Source organism: Lutjanus erythropterus, chromosome 17, assembly GCF_056507025.1.
Source record: "Lutjanus erythropterus isolate fLutEry1 chromosome 17, fLutEry1.hap2, whole genome shotgun sequence".
NCBI lineage: Eukaryota > Metazoa > Chordata > Actinopteri > Lutjaniformes > Lutjanidae > Lutjanus > Lutjanus erythropterus.
This window is the reverse complement of record NC_139333.1, coordinates 12,309,377-12,324,196: the sequence shown is the minus strand read 5'-3', so window position 1 is coordinate 12,324,196 and position 14,820 is coordinate 12,309,377. Positions and strand designations below refer to the sequence as shown.

At 40.9% G+C, this 14,820-nt stretch overlaps 1 protein-coding gene across 1 annotated transcript; it reads right to left on the bottom strand.

Moving 5' to 3' along the window:
• Window positions 1–962: 962 nt before the first annotated feature.
• lrrc3ca (leucine rich repeat containing 3Ca) lies at window positions 963–8,047 on the bottom strand. The gene is made up of 2 exons (XM_084741644.1): window positions 7,447–8,047; window positions 963–2,320 (listed from the first exon to the last, which is right to left on the bottom strand). The coding sequence occupies exon 2, from the start codon at window positions 2,235–2,237 to the stop codon at window positions 1,443–1,445; it is 795 nt and encodes a 264-aa protein (XP_084597770.1). The 5' UTR covers window positions 2,238–2,320; window positions 7,447–8,047; the 3' UTR covers window positions 963–1,442.
• Window positions 8,048–14,820: the final 6,773 nt, after the last annotated feature.

The following is a 14,820-nucleotide window of genomic DNA, read 5'->3' as shown; positions in this document are numbered from 1 at the left end:
GCAGGTCATGGCCCCATAAATGTTAATTGGAAAACCCATGAGAGTGACCGCATCAGACAGTGTGGCTCCCAGAGGCACCCTGGGTGCTTATTAAAGGCATGACAGGGACTGAAAAACAGCACAGTGGAAGAGATTTAACCCTCTAGTTTACCAGGTATGATCATGAACGGACTCCTCTGTATCCCCTTAATTACTCTGGGTATAGAGGTGAGAGTCTTGACTGTTTGTTGAAGGGCTTTTCCAATCTGAATATGAAAAACTTGTCCCTCTTCAGGTTTAAATGTCTCTCAGGCTCTCTTTCTATTTCATGACAGCCGGAATGAAGTAACCTGTCATTCTCTGCTTCTTAAATCAACCTTTTCTGACAATGAAATGATATTGCACATGGGATTATTGGCTTGTGCCCAAAAATTGGCATGTTAAAATGAGGATCTTATGCTAAGAAGTAATTCCACAGCTGCAGTGCGTCTGTCGTACCAGGTTAAATGCTTTGTCTACTGTCACTCCTGAGTGCCACGTTTTGCTCACAAACCTCCGAAATCACTGCATCTGATAAATAGACTTAAAGTTTCAGTTGACTGACACAGGCAAAAATCATAAGAATGTCAAATTACAAGGAAATGGCAATGGTTTCATGCTAAGTGTAGAGTACTGCTGTATAGATCATTTAGGGATCCCACTGGTTATGGGGGGTTTCCTGTGAAATACTCTCCACATACAGAGGCAGCTTGGTGGTTTGCGGTTTCCTCATCAGTATGGAGCTCTGGTACAGCAGCTTCTATCAAAAACATCACAGAATAACTGATGAGCCCTTCATCACATAGCAATCTGATTCATCAGCACAGTGAGCTGAATATGTATCTACTGAAGAGTGATTCATATTCTAAATGCTGTATGTATTTCTTCATATTTTCTGAGATAGAAGATTGGGTTTAGTAAGGGAAACACTAAAAACATCAGTCTAAATGGAAAACATCATTTTATTTGTAATATACCGGTGAATACCGCATTAATGGAAAACAGTTGAATACAGAGTTTCTCATTTGAGTGTTGCCTTCTCCCATTGTTCATATCACTGTCTGACGTTGCCTCCTGAATTGCCTGTGTGTGAGCAAGGTGCATCAAGGTGCATGCACCACTGGATAAATCCCATTTGTATCCCATATTTGGAGTTTGCCAAAAATGCCGCTGCTATTTCTCCCATAGTGCACAGACTAGACCATCAACTCCTAATGGGTCACTGAAAGATAAATTATTCATCTGGGCTTGGTTGCATCGGCCTGGTTTTCTTGTGCAGACACGTCTTGTTGCCCACCTTAGCTCTGTGACAACAGCAGAGAAAAAACATCTGAGAATGATGACGTCCATGTAGCTGGAGGTTGTATCTCCATCCTGTTTGGTGTCAGTTACCATTTCAGGTCCCATACGCAGTTCCATCACCCTTATACCACAGTACTAATGGTGGAAGACTCCTCAGACTTGCCCTGTCTGCTGGGCAACGACTTGAGATACTCCAGGTGTCTGCGGGCATCCTCCTGATTAGCCCTGACATAGTAGACCAGGTAGGAGATGACCATGGTGAACCAGCCGAACATGACGACCAACATGGCCACATCTGTAGTTCTCTTCATCACCACGCATAGGTCTATGTCTGGTACCAACAGGAAGGCAAGTCCTTGAACTCCAATTTCCTCAGGATCTGAGGTCTGGCACACGATGCCTGTCAGCGACGCAGCCTCCAGTTCCACACGGAGCAAGGCCATCTGCAAGTTGCAGTCACAATGCCATGGATTGTTTGTTAGGTTGGCGCGAGCCCGCAGGCCCTCGAAAGCCTCAGAGTTAAAATTTACTAACTTGTTTGACGAAAGGTCTAGGAACTGTAGTGAGGAGCCCAGGCCTCTGAACGCGCCTGGTTCTAACTGGCTTAATTCATTATGTGATAGATCCAGTTCAACCAGCTGGGGCAAACCTGCAAAAGCATTTGTTGGGACTGTAGTGAAGAGGTTGAAGTCCAGGTAGATGCGTCGTGTGTCATTGGGGATATCCTGGGGGATCTCTGTGAGCTGCAGATTGCTGCAGCGCACCGTCTTTCCACCACCTTCGCTCTCAGAGCAGTAGCAGTTCTTGGAGCAACTGGTGGCAGCATTGTGAAAGCAGAAGGTCATAAGCACCAGGCTGTGCAGTAGCAAACACATGACCACTGAGTGGCGCAGCAGCCAGTCTGCAGGTAGGGACATTGTGGGATACGGGCATGCTCCAGGAAGGTCCACCTGGGCAGAGGACCTGAAATCCACATCAGTCTCCCCAGTAGTTGTTGAACCTATGGCATGAAAACAACAGAAAATCACATTAGCAGTGCCAAGAAAACTGCCCTTCAAAAAAAAAAAAAAGAAATGCAGACTGTGCAGTGAAATAATTTTCTCATGAAAAACATGAGTGATTATGAATGTTCTTTAGAGTCCACAGCGTTACTTAATGCAGAAATGGGGGGTATAGCATCTTGTCTAATTGCAGTGAGAAGGCATGGCAACGCCATGTTGTTGGCCAAAAACAATGACACTTTTGTTGCATTTCCAGGAAAGTCTAAGGATCAAACATTTCCTTCATAGCAGCACAACAAACAAGCTCCGAAAATCCTTTGGTGTCACTGTGCCTCTTTTATAATTGACATCCCTGCGATGCAGGGCTATTTCAGTACACAGACACCGGCATTAACATAGTGATGTGACACCATCAGGAACAAAATGTCCTGAACAAAACATGACACTAACTAGATTTTTCATGGAATTAATATATATCATGTTTCCAGATCTTAACAGTATAGCTACCATGTAGATGCAACAATTCTGGTAAAAGTGGCCATTAAAACTTTACTTGCTCGGTGTCTGTCAAGCTATACAGTCACTAAAGTCCATGAGGTCATTTAGTCAGAAGTGCAAGTAACACTGAAGTAAAAGCTTGTCTGTATGTCCTGTAAATTACACTTGATATTTTGTATGTAAGCCTTTGAAAATAGCAGATCTACCCACCCTAACACACTTCATTAATAGCTGATCAGGGCTACCTCCTATCCTGTTACTAATCCTCTTAAGGAAAAACTCCTTACGACAGTGTAGCATCAGTGTTGGCCACCCAATCCTTTTGTTGGGGTAAATGTTGATGCTATAAACAGCACCACAGCCAACAAAACAGACAATGTGATGGCCTGTCGTCTTTGAGACTAAAAGGAACCACAGAGTTCAACCAGACTTCTTAATTTCTTCAAAATGGCTGGAGACTGGGAAAGATCCACTTACCAAGATTAAAAAATGAAATCGATCTCTAAGTACCTCTAAGTATCACATGACGTTGGGGGGTAGAGGACACAGTGTAGTGGCAATGGTGCCGTGTATGTGTGTGTGAGGGGGACAGATGATTTGTCTACGAGACACAGCTAATAACACTCATTGTGTTACGCTGGTTAAAGATATGCCTGCAAGACAACCCCAATAATGAGCCATTGGGGAAGATGGAGGCTGATGCACTGGAGCAGGGCACAGATGAAGCCTCTGCTATTAAGAGGCTGGAGTTTGCCTCCCTTGGACAAGACATGTTTATCCAGACATCTTCACTGAGGCAAAGCAACTTCCAAAGGATTTTCCTCTGTGCTTAGTGTCAGTGGGGTGTGCGATAAAGTAAAAAAGCATGACAGATGCAGCTGAACACCCGTGAAAATAAAAAGTCTCCCCTAAACTAAATGGGTAACATTATGCTCCTGTAAAGGCTATACTTTTCCTGTCACATAGCATGCCAGGATGGTATTTTACGGAGAGATAATGGGGGAGCAGAAGTCGAAGGCTGGTGACGGAGGCGGAGAAAGCATGTGGGCAAAGGAAGGAAATTGGACACACTGGCACCCGGTTGTGAGAGAAAGAATGATATCAAGAGGATTTAAGGAGAGGGGTAACATTACAATAACAACAGAGAGAGCAGTGCGTGACACTAATGAGATATCGAGGAAGGACGGAAGGGGCAAATGTTAGCGACTCAAAGGGACAGCTGATGAAGACAGCTGGCAGTGAAAGAATAAAGGCAAGAGGAAGGAGAGAAATGCCGCCTGTGGATGAGATAAACAAGAGAGGGTGTACACCTAATGAGTTGCAAGGGTGGAGCACCAGCATAAACAGATTTTCAAAAGTGATTTTCCACATGCTTCTCCAAGACATCACTGAGAAAAAGATTAATTTTACTAATAGGCTACACTAGGCTTAGGTATCTTTTGGACCTTAATTAATCTGATTCTGCTTATCGATTTTCTGGAGAAATATCTGATATATTTACTGTAAAATAATCATGATATGTCATCAGACATTAAGAAAACATTAAGCTGAGTTATAATACTAGTTGAGTTGGGCAATGTTTTCCAAATTGGCTTCTGACAATATTCATAGTGAAACATCAAGATGGACAATGATATCATTGCTGGGGCTAAAAGAGTCTTCTTCTCGGCACCACATGTCCATAACTTTTTTAACTTTTTGGCAACACTCTATGGAAACTCTGAGGGGTCGCACTATCTAAAATACAGAAGAGTTTTAAATCATGATGGTGGTGATGTTACAATGGTAGAGGGGTCAGTGGTCGATGACTGTCACCCACCCCGATGGACGATGGCATTGTCTATCAGCTCAACCCTAAATACCAGCTTCTCCTACAACAAAGCTCCCATGTTCACTGAATGAGTAAGTGCCAGTTTATGATTTGTAAGAAATCATTAATATTTTTTTAGAAGGAGTTCGTAACCGTTAAATTGAGCAAATGTTAACAGAGTCTGGCGATTCTAAGGTTGCTTCTGCGGTGGCAAATGAGTTGATGCAGAGATGAGACAGATACCGGAACTTAGTGCATAAGAGACACAGTTTGACAAATAGAAAGCTGAGCAAAGATGCACGCCCTTGATTTAGTAAGTCTCATCTGTGGATGTGTGTGTATGCACATGCTTATATGTGTGTGTGTCCTTGATTCAATCCAGATGTTTCCTCGACTGGTCATTTCTGAGAACCCCATCCACAGATACTCCATTGTTTTGGTGTTCTAACAAACATGTTGCGTCACAGCACTGTTGAAGTCAGTAACCTCTTAAGGTCAGGGAACGTTCATGGCATACACAGTAAAAATTACACTGTTATTTGTGATAGAATGAAAGCTTCATGCAATATATTTATGTAACATACGTTGGCTTTAATGGGTCTTTGACCAATAATATATTTACAGCTCCAACTTCACTGTTTGGACTCAAGCACTCATTTTTGAGTGCTATTCTCTCCATTAACGATACTCCATTCCAATTCTTTGAGTTTTTATAGAGATTTGTGCAACGGATAAATGTCACCAGTGGAAACACTGAGCTAAGCTAATGTTAGCTAGATAACTGTAACGACAGTGGTCTCTTTTCTGGTTTCTTGGATGCTGTGAAGTTTACTTAGGCTACTTTACTGTAATGATAGAGAAGTATCCTGTCCTTGTGAAGAGTTTTGTAGCATATGTTACATGACTCTGTGCTATTCACCTGCTAATCAAGTAACTTAGTAATGACTGTAAATACCAGTAAGCCCAGCACCTCTTAACCATACTGTATGCTCCTTAATCATTTTCTCTCTTTTTGTTTAGCAGTTCACATGGGTTCCTTTTCACTATCTATTAAATGAAATTGAACTTTTTGCATGCCTTTGTGCAGTTATGGCTCCAGACTCTCTCTGACTCCCTACACTTATATTTCGAGTGTAATTAATTTGCCACAAAAGAGACAAAATGCACAATAAACAAAGTTAAAGATGAATTTGACTGATAGCATCTTTATAGATATCTTCCTAATGTCTTTATTGTAAATTCTTTAGGCCAACAATTGTGTAATGAAAATCTAAGTGTGACATCCCTGTTGGAATCAATTAGCAGAATTACAATTAAAATTTCTTGATGATTCCTTTGAAATTGTAATTTTGGAATCAACTCTTATTTTGAATCATTTCTTGATGACTAACCCTTATTCCAAGTATAACCCATCTCACAGCCGTATAATGAAAATGCAATAAATCAATTAGCCTCTAAATCAGCTGAGGTCTTTGTCAGTGTTCCTAAAGCCATTGCCTTCTTCTGCAATAAATAACTCTCCTGCTTTTAATTTACACAATAAATGCATCGGCCATGCAGCCAAAGGTCAGTCTCTCACTTCATAAATTCACTGCTGTCAGTGCTGAACTAACAAGTCTCTGGCACCAATTACTCGAGGAACAGCAATTTGGACTCAAACCCAAACACAAGAGGCATTAAAATGCAAGCCAAATTTATTATGTTAATATATTTTGTGCAATACCATTTTTCATGCACAAATGTGACCTTCTCGTGGCATCACATCCCAGGTGTAAGCATTGAATGAATGGCAAATAAGCTGCTGGTTTCTGGGGTGTGGATGACAGAAAGGGGAACGGGAAAATAAAGCATCCTTGACATCTTTAACTTAAAACTCTGTTTTTTAATGCAACCGTAATCATATTTCAGTGCTTTTAGCTCTGTCCACTATCCACTCTCTTGCTCCCTGCCAATCTCAATTACTGAAGATGCTCTTTCTGCCCTGCGCTTGGCAGATTTCCCCTGTAGCCTACCTGAAGACCCCATTTTCCCCTGCAGAATGCTGAGTTAACCTAGAGAGCAATATGCATGCAACTCTTTTGATACTGATGTGGCATTTAATGTACAGTGTGTTAGTGATGAGCAAGAGTTTGATCTAGGGCTGCAACTATTGATTATTTAAATATTGAATAACATGATTACTTTCTCGATTACTCAATTAGTTGTTTGGCCCATAGAATCTAAGAAAATGATGAAAAAATTTGATCACTGCTTCCCAAAGCCCAAGGTGATGTCCTCAGCGCAAAGATATTCATTTTTGTCAGAAAGGACTAAAGAAGCCTATATTCACATTTGAGAGGCTGAAATCAGAAAATTTGGACTTTTTTTGTTTGATCTCAAAGTCACTATAATCCGTTTAAATATCTCCTCAACACAAACTTCAGCACTAAAGCAACACTGATCTAATTACTTTATATTTATATCAATTACAACACAAACTGCGAACATTTGAGATGCAAAATTTAAGCCTAACAGTGGATTAAGTATCAGCTTCTGCTCCAATTTAAATTCTCCTCATAAGCAACAAGCATCTGGTGGAAAATGAATTCAAAGGACATGAGATAAAGGCGATGCCTCGTGGGAACTGACACCCTTGTTAAGTTTGTATTTCATATTGCTTTAGTCAGCACCATCCCATGCTCGTTTGCAGCAGCAGTCACATTTAAAAGAACCTACATTAAAAATGCGAAACAGTTGCTGTTTTATGGATTAGAAATGTGCGGAAACATGCCAATATCTCAAAGAAAACATGCGTTTTGATCAGTAAGACACACTCACGTCTTTGCTGTTTTTCCTCTCCTTTTCATGATGAATTTCTCAGCAAGTGCCCGACAATATGAGCTCGTCCAGCAGATCAGAGCGCTCCCAAAAAGGCGGTTCGGTCAGTGTTTTGGTTCGCTTCCATCAGGTCTTCTTGCAGCTCGTTAAACTTGCGCTGAGAGCCGCTCTGGCAGCCGCGACGCGCCACTGGAAATGCTCCTACAGTTCAGGGCTCGCTCAGCGCAGCCTTTTAGTTTCCACGCAACCAGAAAGCTAGGCAACATTGCTGGAGCCAGAGAGAGGGCAACACTGTCACTGATGGCGGTGTCTCACAGACTCTGGTCCCGGAGATTACAAAAAATAATAGTACTGTAAAGTTTAAAATGGCAGACACATGGCGCGCAATACATTTACGCACAACCCGGGAGCGTTAATGGCTGGAAATATTCGGTCACACGCTGTGTCTGAGAGCATGCATGCAAACATGACTGATTACATTCATTCATGGGCGTCTGTTGAATGCTGGGAGTGAAGGGGATTTGATGTGCATGCATCAGGTGCCAGTAAAATAAGCACACACACCCACTATCCCTCTCTCACAGATCAACACACATACACCCAGGGACGGATTTAGTCATTTTGAGGCCTAAAACAAACACAGGCACCCCCCCCCCCTACACTATACTAAATAATATATTTATGGTGGATATAAAATTATTGGCATTTTAACGACATATTCCTGCAAGATGGTGGTTTATTGCAACTGCACAATTACTTCTTTTTTACTGGACTGTATTGACGGACACTGTCATAAACATAGCGTGGCTCTTTTAGATTGAACAACAGATGAGTGATCTTGCTAGTCATAGCAGCATAGTCAGAGCAGTAAATTGTCAGATTGGCAGTAAATGTACAGCACAGGTTACAGTGTGCCAGTTAATAAACACTGCAGCTTCTCAAGACCAAGAAAATTCTCATCTGTTGTTTCCCAACTGCTGGAAAAGTGAAGTGGTTTAGCCCCGAAGTAAGCTGAGCTAGTGTTGTACCTTTAGAACATCGGCTCCTGTATTCCCTTCAGAAGTTTTGTAATCCAGGCTTGGACTGCAGTGTCTCTTCTGAGACTTTGTAGAATAAGTACATGATCCAATGCTGAACGTCTTCTGTGATTATTTATCCATTTTTTCCGTGTTGGAAGCAGTTGTTGTTAGCATGTTGTGGATGCCTTGGGTTGAGTGTCGTCCAATCCGAGGCTGTGTTCCTAACTTGTCAACTAATGAAAGGCTGTCCTCCTGACTTGTCATGTGACAACACTGATTCATAGAAGTATTAATGGCTCTATCTGCTGATCTCAAATGCATCACACATTGGAATAACACGAGACTGACCCTTCAAAATAAAATTTGCAGTGATGAGCATCACATGACTGTGTACACCACAATGAACTATTTGTTACACAAGTTGGCAAGTCTTCCTGTTTATTGTCTGCAGAGGATCTGCAGTAAGATCATAGAATACTCCAAGTTAGTGGGGAAGCCTTGAGACACTCATGAATTGCCCAGGGCAACTCCTGGCCTTTGCCTAATGGTAAGTTCCCCCTGCATACACCACACAGAGAAGTGATCTCATACACAGTGCATGGCTCATGCATGGAGCGGCTGGCTTGGCAGCCCACACTAATCATTTCTGATCTGAAGCTTGTTGTTTCAAACATGCAGTGCCAGGGCGGTGGATCTTTGGCCGTCTCCAGGCCCTTTTCCTGCCTGCTGCCAGCCGATAAGGAAGCCCAATCAAATCCACTATGAAAACAGACGTGCATGGGCACTGGCCTGGGAGAGTCTGCCAAGCAGCCAGTCATAAGGTATTAATGGAATTAAAATCAATAAAGTGGGACACTCCACCCAAACTCTGTCCCTGGTGCTGTGCAGTGACAGGCAGAGAATGATTAACTGCAGCTAAGGTCTTTCTTTCTTGCTTGCTTTATTACTTGCTTTCTTGCTTTCTGATCTGATCAGAGTGAAATATCTTTTTTTTAATATCCTTGTGTAATGCTCCTAAGGAGGAAAGGAAACCTTTTGTATCTTAAAGCTGGAAACTGTCCAGGGGCCCTGACCATCAGGGGCCAAAGACCAATGTTTTCGGGTGTGACAATCGCTGTTGCGCTCAATGGGGGCCCACAGCACATGGGAGAAGTTAACCTCTCTGGTAAAAGCCCTTTTAAAAAGCCACGTTTTTCCCTAAACCTACCCAAGAAAGGCTTTCTGGTAGAATGCTGTGAAGGCTTACTTCTCCTAACAGGAGGCCCGCAACTCGTTTTTGCTCCAGGGCCCACTAGTGACTTAATTTCACCCTGACTGCACGGTGAATAATATATATATGAAGTATCCTTAATATATATTTAAACCTACTACAAGGAGTTATGAACGTAGCTTCAACATACTCTCTCAGTTAAAGTCAGCCGGCAGTTAATGCTCATTCCCTGCAACCCACTGCTGAAGAAAAGACAAGTTAAATATTAACAAATTACCAATTGGAAGATGGTGATGCCAATGTTACAGTAACCTGTAGATATATTGGCCAAAGGACAGTGCCTCGGTATGACATGGTAGGGCTGATTGATTGGTTTATTGATAGAAAAAACAAATATGACATACGTGCGTATCTCAGTCCCTAAATGAAACACATATAACTTGAGCTTCATTGTTGCTGCTCCATATTCACTCCTTTTACAGGCCTGAGGTTGCAAGGCTGCTCTTGTCAATTAGAAGACGATCAGATAAGTGGAAGAGCATATGACAGTGAAACAGCAGAAAATAGGATTACTGTCCTCATGAAGAGAGGAGAGTACACTGGCAGTCAGTCTTCCCCAGCTTTATCAGATTACTTCAAATGCTCCACTGAGGTTGTCAGCTAGACGGGCGCTGTATGCATTATCAACCAAGCATTAGTCCTGATATACTACACTTTCAAGTGGATCAAAGTGTCTTTTTTTTCCTCTTTACGTTTTTTTTTTCTCTCTCCTCAGCATGTCAAGTATTCAAAAGCAGGCTTGGGCGTTGTCTCTTGTTACCCTGATACCTGTGCAGGTGGTATACCTGCAAGCAAACAGAAGCTAAGCCATGATGCTGAGAGCTGAGTGGGCATTTGAGAAAATACATGTACCAGAGTTTGTACAATGTCACCTTAACAGGGTGGGAATGTTTTGCCATTGGCTTTTTCTGTGTGCTCTGAGTTGCAGCGGAACAAAAGGACTCATATTAATGAGATCTCTCCCTTTCATTCTCATTTCCTATCCTACTTCGTCTTGCCTGTTCACACAAACACACATAAATGCTTATGTACTTAAGCACACACACACTCTGTCTCTAGCTCCCAGCTTACTCCTCGTCCCTGAGCAAGATCAAAGTCCTGCCTTGTCTTTGTGAATACAACATTACTCTCCTTTATTTATTTATTTCCTTACCTGTCTTGAACCTTTTAATCAAAAACGGCGAGAAAGGTGTATTAAAAGGATTTCCCTGCTACTGCCAGTAACAGGGGGGGTCACCTAACCTCATCTTCTCTGTGAAGAGCCTTGTCTTTGAAGTCAGATATTATTGACATTAAGGAAACAATGGACAGGCAATATGAAAGTGTTGTAGATATTCATTGATCTTTGTTGAATTCCCCACGGACAGAGCTGTGGCTGGCTGAGTCTTGTCAAAAGCTTCCAACCACAAGTGAGTCTTGAATCTTCAGATCATGAATGTTTTTTTTTTTTGCTCTCCTGTCATGTTCCATTAATGTTGTTTGTAGACTATGATTACTAAAAACATACAAATTTGCTTTGCAACTTTTTGGGAGGCTTTTCTCTCATCATTGCTTTTTTTTTATTTTAACATACTGTATATTTTTACCTCTTTGGGGCACAAAGTTTCACAGTTTTACAGCCATGCTAATATCTCCGTTACGGTTTACTTTGGCACAGTGAGTCTTAGAGCTGAATGGTAACGTCAGCATGCTAAAATGCTCACAGTGACCATGTTCGCTGTCTTTGTTTAGCGAGTTAGTGTGCTAACATATCAGTCAAGGAATCAAGGTAATTTATTTAGCACAGAGGTGTATTCAATTAGAAATGTAGTTCCTTCATGCAACATACAATACAGGAAATTGCATTCAGAATGGAATAGAATAAAATATAAAGCAAAAATAATATGTTATATACACCTGTGTACATTTATACACATACACGTGCACACCCAGGCAATAAATTTTTTGAATTTGTTTCTGGTTGAATGTAAAATGGCAGGAACAAGATGATGATGATATGGTTGCCATCTTCGCATTAAAAGGGAAACACCGTCCATCAACTGTGACTGTGTTTTAAGGGCTTGGTTGGAAAAACATTTTTTAAATGGTCTTCAACATATGGACAATGTAATGGGGGGGTTGTTATGAGGTCAAAGTAGATAATTACAGTAGGGCAGGAAAAATGGCATAATGGTGCATCAAAAGAGCAGAGTCTAGGCTACTACAGAGTCGACAATAGGACATAGTCATTATAAAACGCAAAACAACATCAAGAGCACAAGTAACATCATCCATTACATCCATTACATCAACAGCTGTGACACCATGTCAATCAATGGAACAATGCCAACATCACATTCACTGTGGAAAGCAACAGTGCATGTCAGTCTGCCCACAAATAGGAGTGTCCAATATCAAATAGAAACAACTGAAGGAATAATGTTGATAATTTTAACTAAAGATTTAAAAAAGAAATCAACCTTGCCATTTGGTGTTAAATTAAATAACATTAGAGAAACAGAGAGTTCAGAGGAGTTTATGAGTCAAGTTCAACCCATCATCACTCATTGTATGTTTTCTTTTTGTGCAAAGAAACAACTCTCAATGTGTTCTTATTTGCAGTGTTGGGAGGGTTACTTTTAAGATCTATCCAACTACAGATGACTGAGGTGATGCCCTGAAATGTAATTTGTAACAAATTCCATTACATTACTCAAGCTGACCTCACTGAAGAGATCCCTAAATGGATTGTATTTGTGGCTAATTAGTGATACATATCTGCAGTTCAGCTCGAAGCCCATCAGCCTGCTAGTTAACCAAACTAACAAGCAAATCAAGCCCAATATCACAAACTGCCACAATCTGTCTTTAATATTTGACCCTCATCGGCATGACAGAGCACACTAGAATGACAAAAAACTTAAAGTTAACTCAAGGTACTTCTTTAAATTAGACTTTTGCTGTGGACAGCAGCTAGACTGAGGGGAGCAGAGCATGCACTGCACTGAAATACTGTGATCTACTTGTGCATGCATCAGGTGCCAGTAAAATGTGTTCTTTATATTTCCATGACCAAAACACATTCCTGACAGTCATCTGGTTGTGCATCTTCCCTCATAATGTGTGGTAGGTATACTGCACAGACACAAGTTGTTTTTTTTTTTATTTCATTAAATATATATATTTAATATATATATAAATCTTTCAGTGAAATAGAAAATAGAAAACGTAATTCCTGCAAGTAATCTATTTTTAATTTAACTCCGATTTAAACAGTGAAAGTACTGTGACACAGTTACTCATATTTTGTCATTTAAATATACTTATTAACCATGAAATAAACATGTTTAACAAATTACGCCTTTAAAATGCATTGTGGACAAACTCAGTCATTTCAAAAAGTGATGGGGACATGTCCCAGGCATCCCCCCTCTAAATGACACCACCAAAGTTATTACACTTCATGTGGGGATCACAGATGTCTGTACGGTTTTATGGCAATTCACCCAACAGTTGTTGTTGTAGTCTAAAATGTAAATCTCATGGTGGTGCTGGAGGAAAGATCAGAGAAACACCAAAGTCTGTGAGCTTAATCCACTAGTGAACATCAAATTCTGTGTTTCATGGCAATCCATTCAACAGTTGTTGAGATATTTCAGTCCAGACAAAAGGCCGACCAACTAACAGAACTAACACTGCCATCTGTAAAGCTGTACTGCTACCATGGCTAAAAATCATTGAGTCAGTCATTGTGAGAAGAGAAAAACTCCAGGATGAACAGCTCAGAAGACACAGCAAGTAAACCCTGCTTCATATTAAGAGGGGGGCCACAAGCAGGAAGGGTTGGGAGGTACTGTTTCAGGGCTGACCAGACTAATGGGGAACCTAATGGTGCTTAACCCTGACTGATGCATGCACAGGAACGATTTACGCACACATCAACGCCTTTCTCAGTCAATACTATTGACGTCATGGTGCGCTATATTTCACTTTGCCATCTGATGAGGCCGGTTATTCTAATCCGCTTCCTTTGAATCCATATTAGGTGTGGAATTACTGAAGAAAAAACTGTTTGTGGAAGTTAATCAGCATATTGTCAATATAAGGTGTTCCATTCGCTGCAAATTTATAGTATAGCTCATGGTAACATTTCTTACAATAGGTGTGAACAATCAACTTGTGGCGTCACTGATTGTGATGTATGGCATCTTAAATGTTAAGTTGTTATAGTTGCCTGCCAACACAGGATAGAGGATGTTGAAGCTTTTTTACACTGCCCTTTTAAAGTAATTAATAATTCTCAGTCCTTCATTGTGTTTCTCAGACGTATTCACAATGACAGCCAGGGAGGGGTGTTCACCTTAAAGGTCATGCTATGGACCTCCAAGGACACTGCTGGAAATGTGATGGTCAAAACATGACCAAAATAAAAACTGTCTTTCAATGCTGTGAATGTTAGAGGTTTGCTGTGCTGCATTTACTTCCCCAAGCACAAAGGTTCTAGTATGTTAAAGGTTTAAATATTCACAAGTAACATCTTAAAGAATACTACCAGTGATTTTTATTTGTGATCTTGCTCTTCTCATTTGTATTTTTCCTGTGAACATCTGCATAAATCCAGAACAGCTTGAGCTTGTTTTTCTACCTTGAACAGTTTGCTGGCAGTCATTTAACACACCTGGAAACTGCCTGTGCTAAATACTCACAGTGAAGATGAAGCAATAATTTCACTTTTTTTAAAGGCTTCTCTCTTTCATCATTATTTCATTCTAGTTGAGTGTTTTCATATTAGTTCACACATTATGCGCTACATGCTCTACTTCCTGTCGATCATCTAACACCCACAGGATGAAATGGGACTAGTCTTTGCTGGGAAATAATTACTCAGAAACACCGGGGTGAACTCAAGCAAATTCACTTATGCAAACTCATAATGGAGTTCTGCTGGGGAGAAAACACATCTCCAACCCTAACACAGGGACTTTTCTTAAACAGCAACCCTTACAGACTTCTTGAGTCAAAGGCTCAAGTTTCAAGTCAACATTGAACCAGTCAGTTGGTGACAGAGTTGTTATTTGACCTTGTCTAACAATATTTAAAATAAAT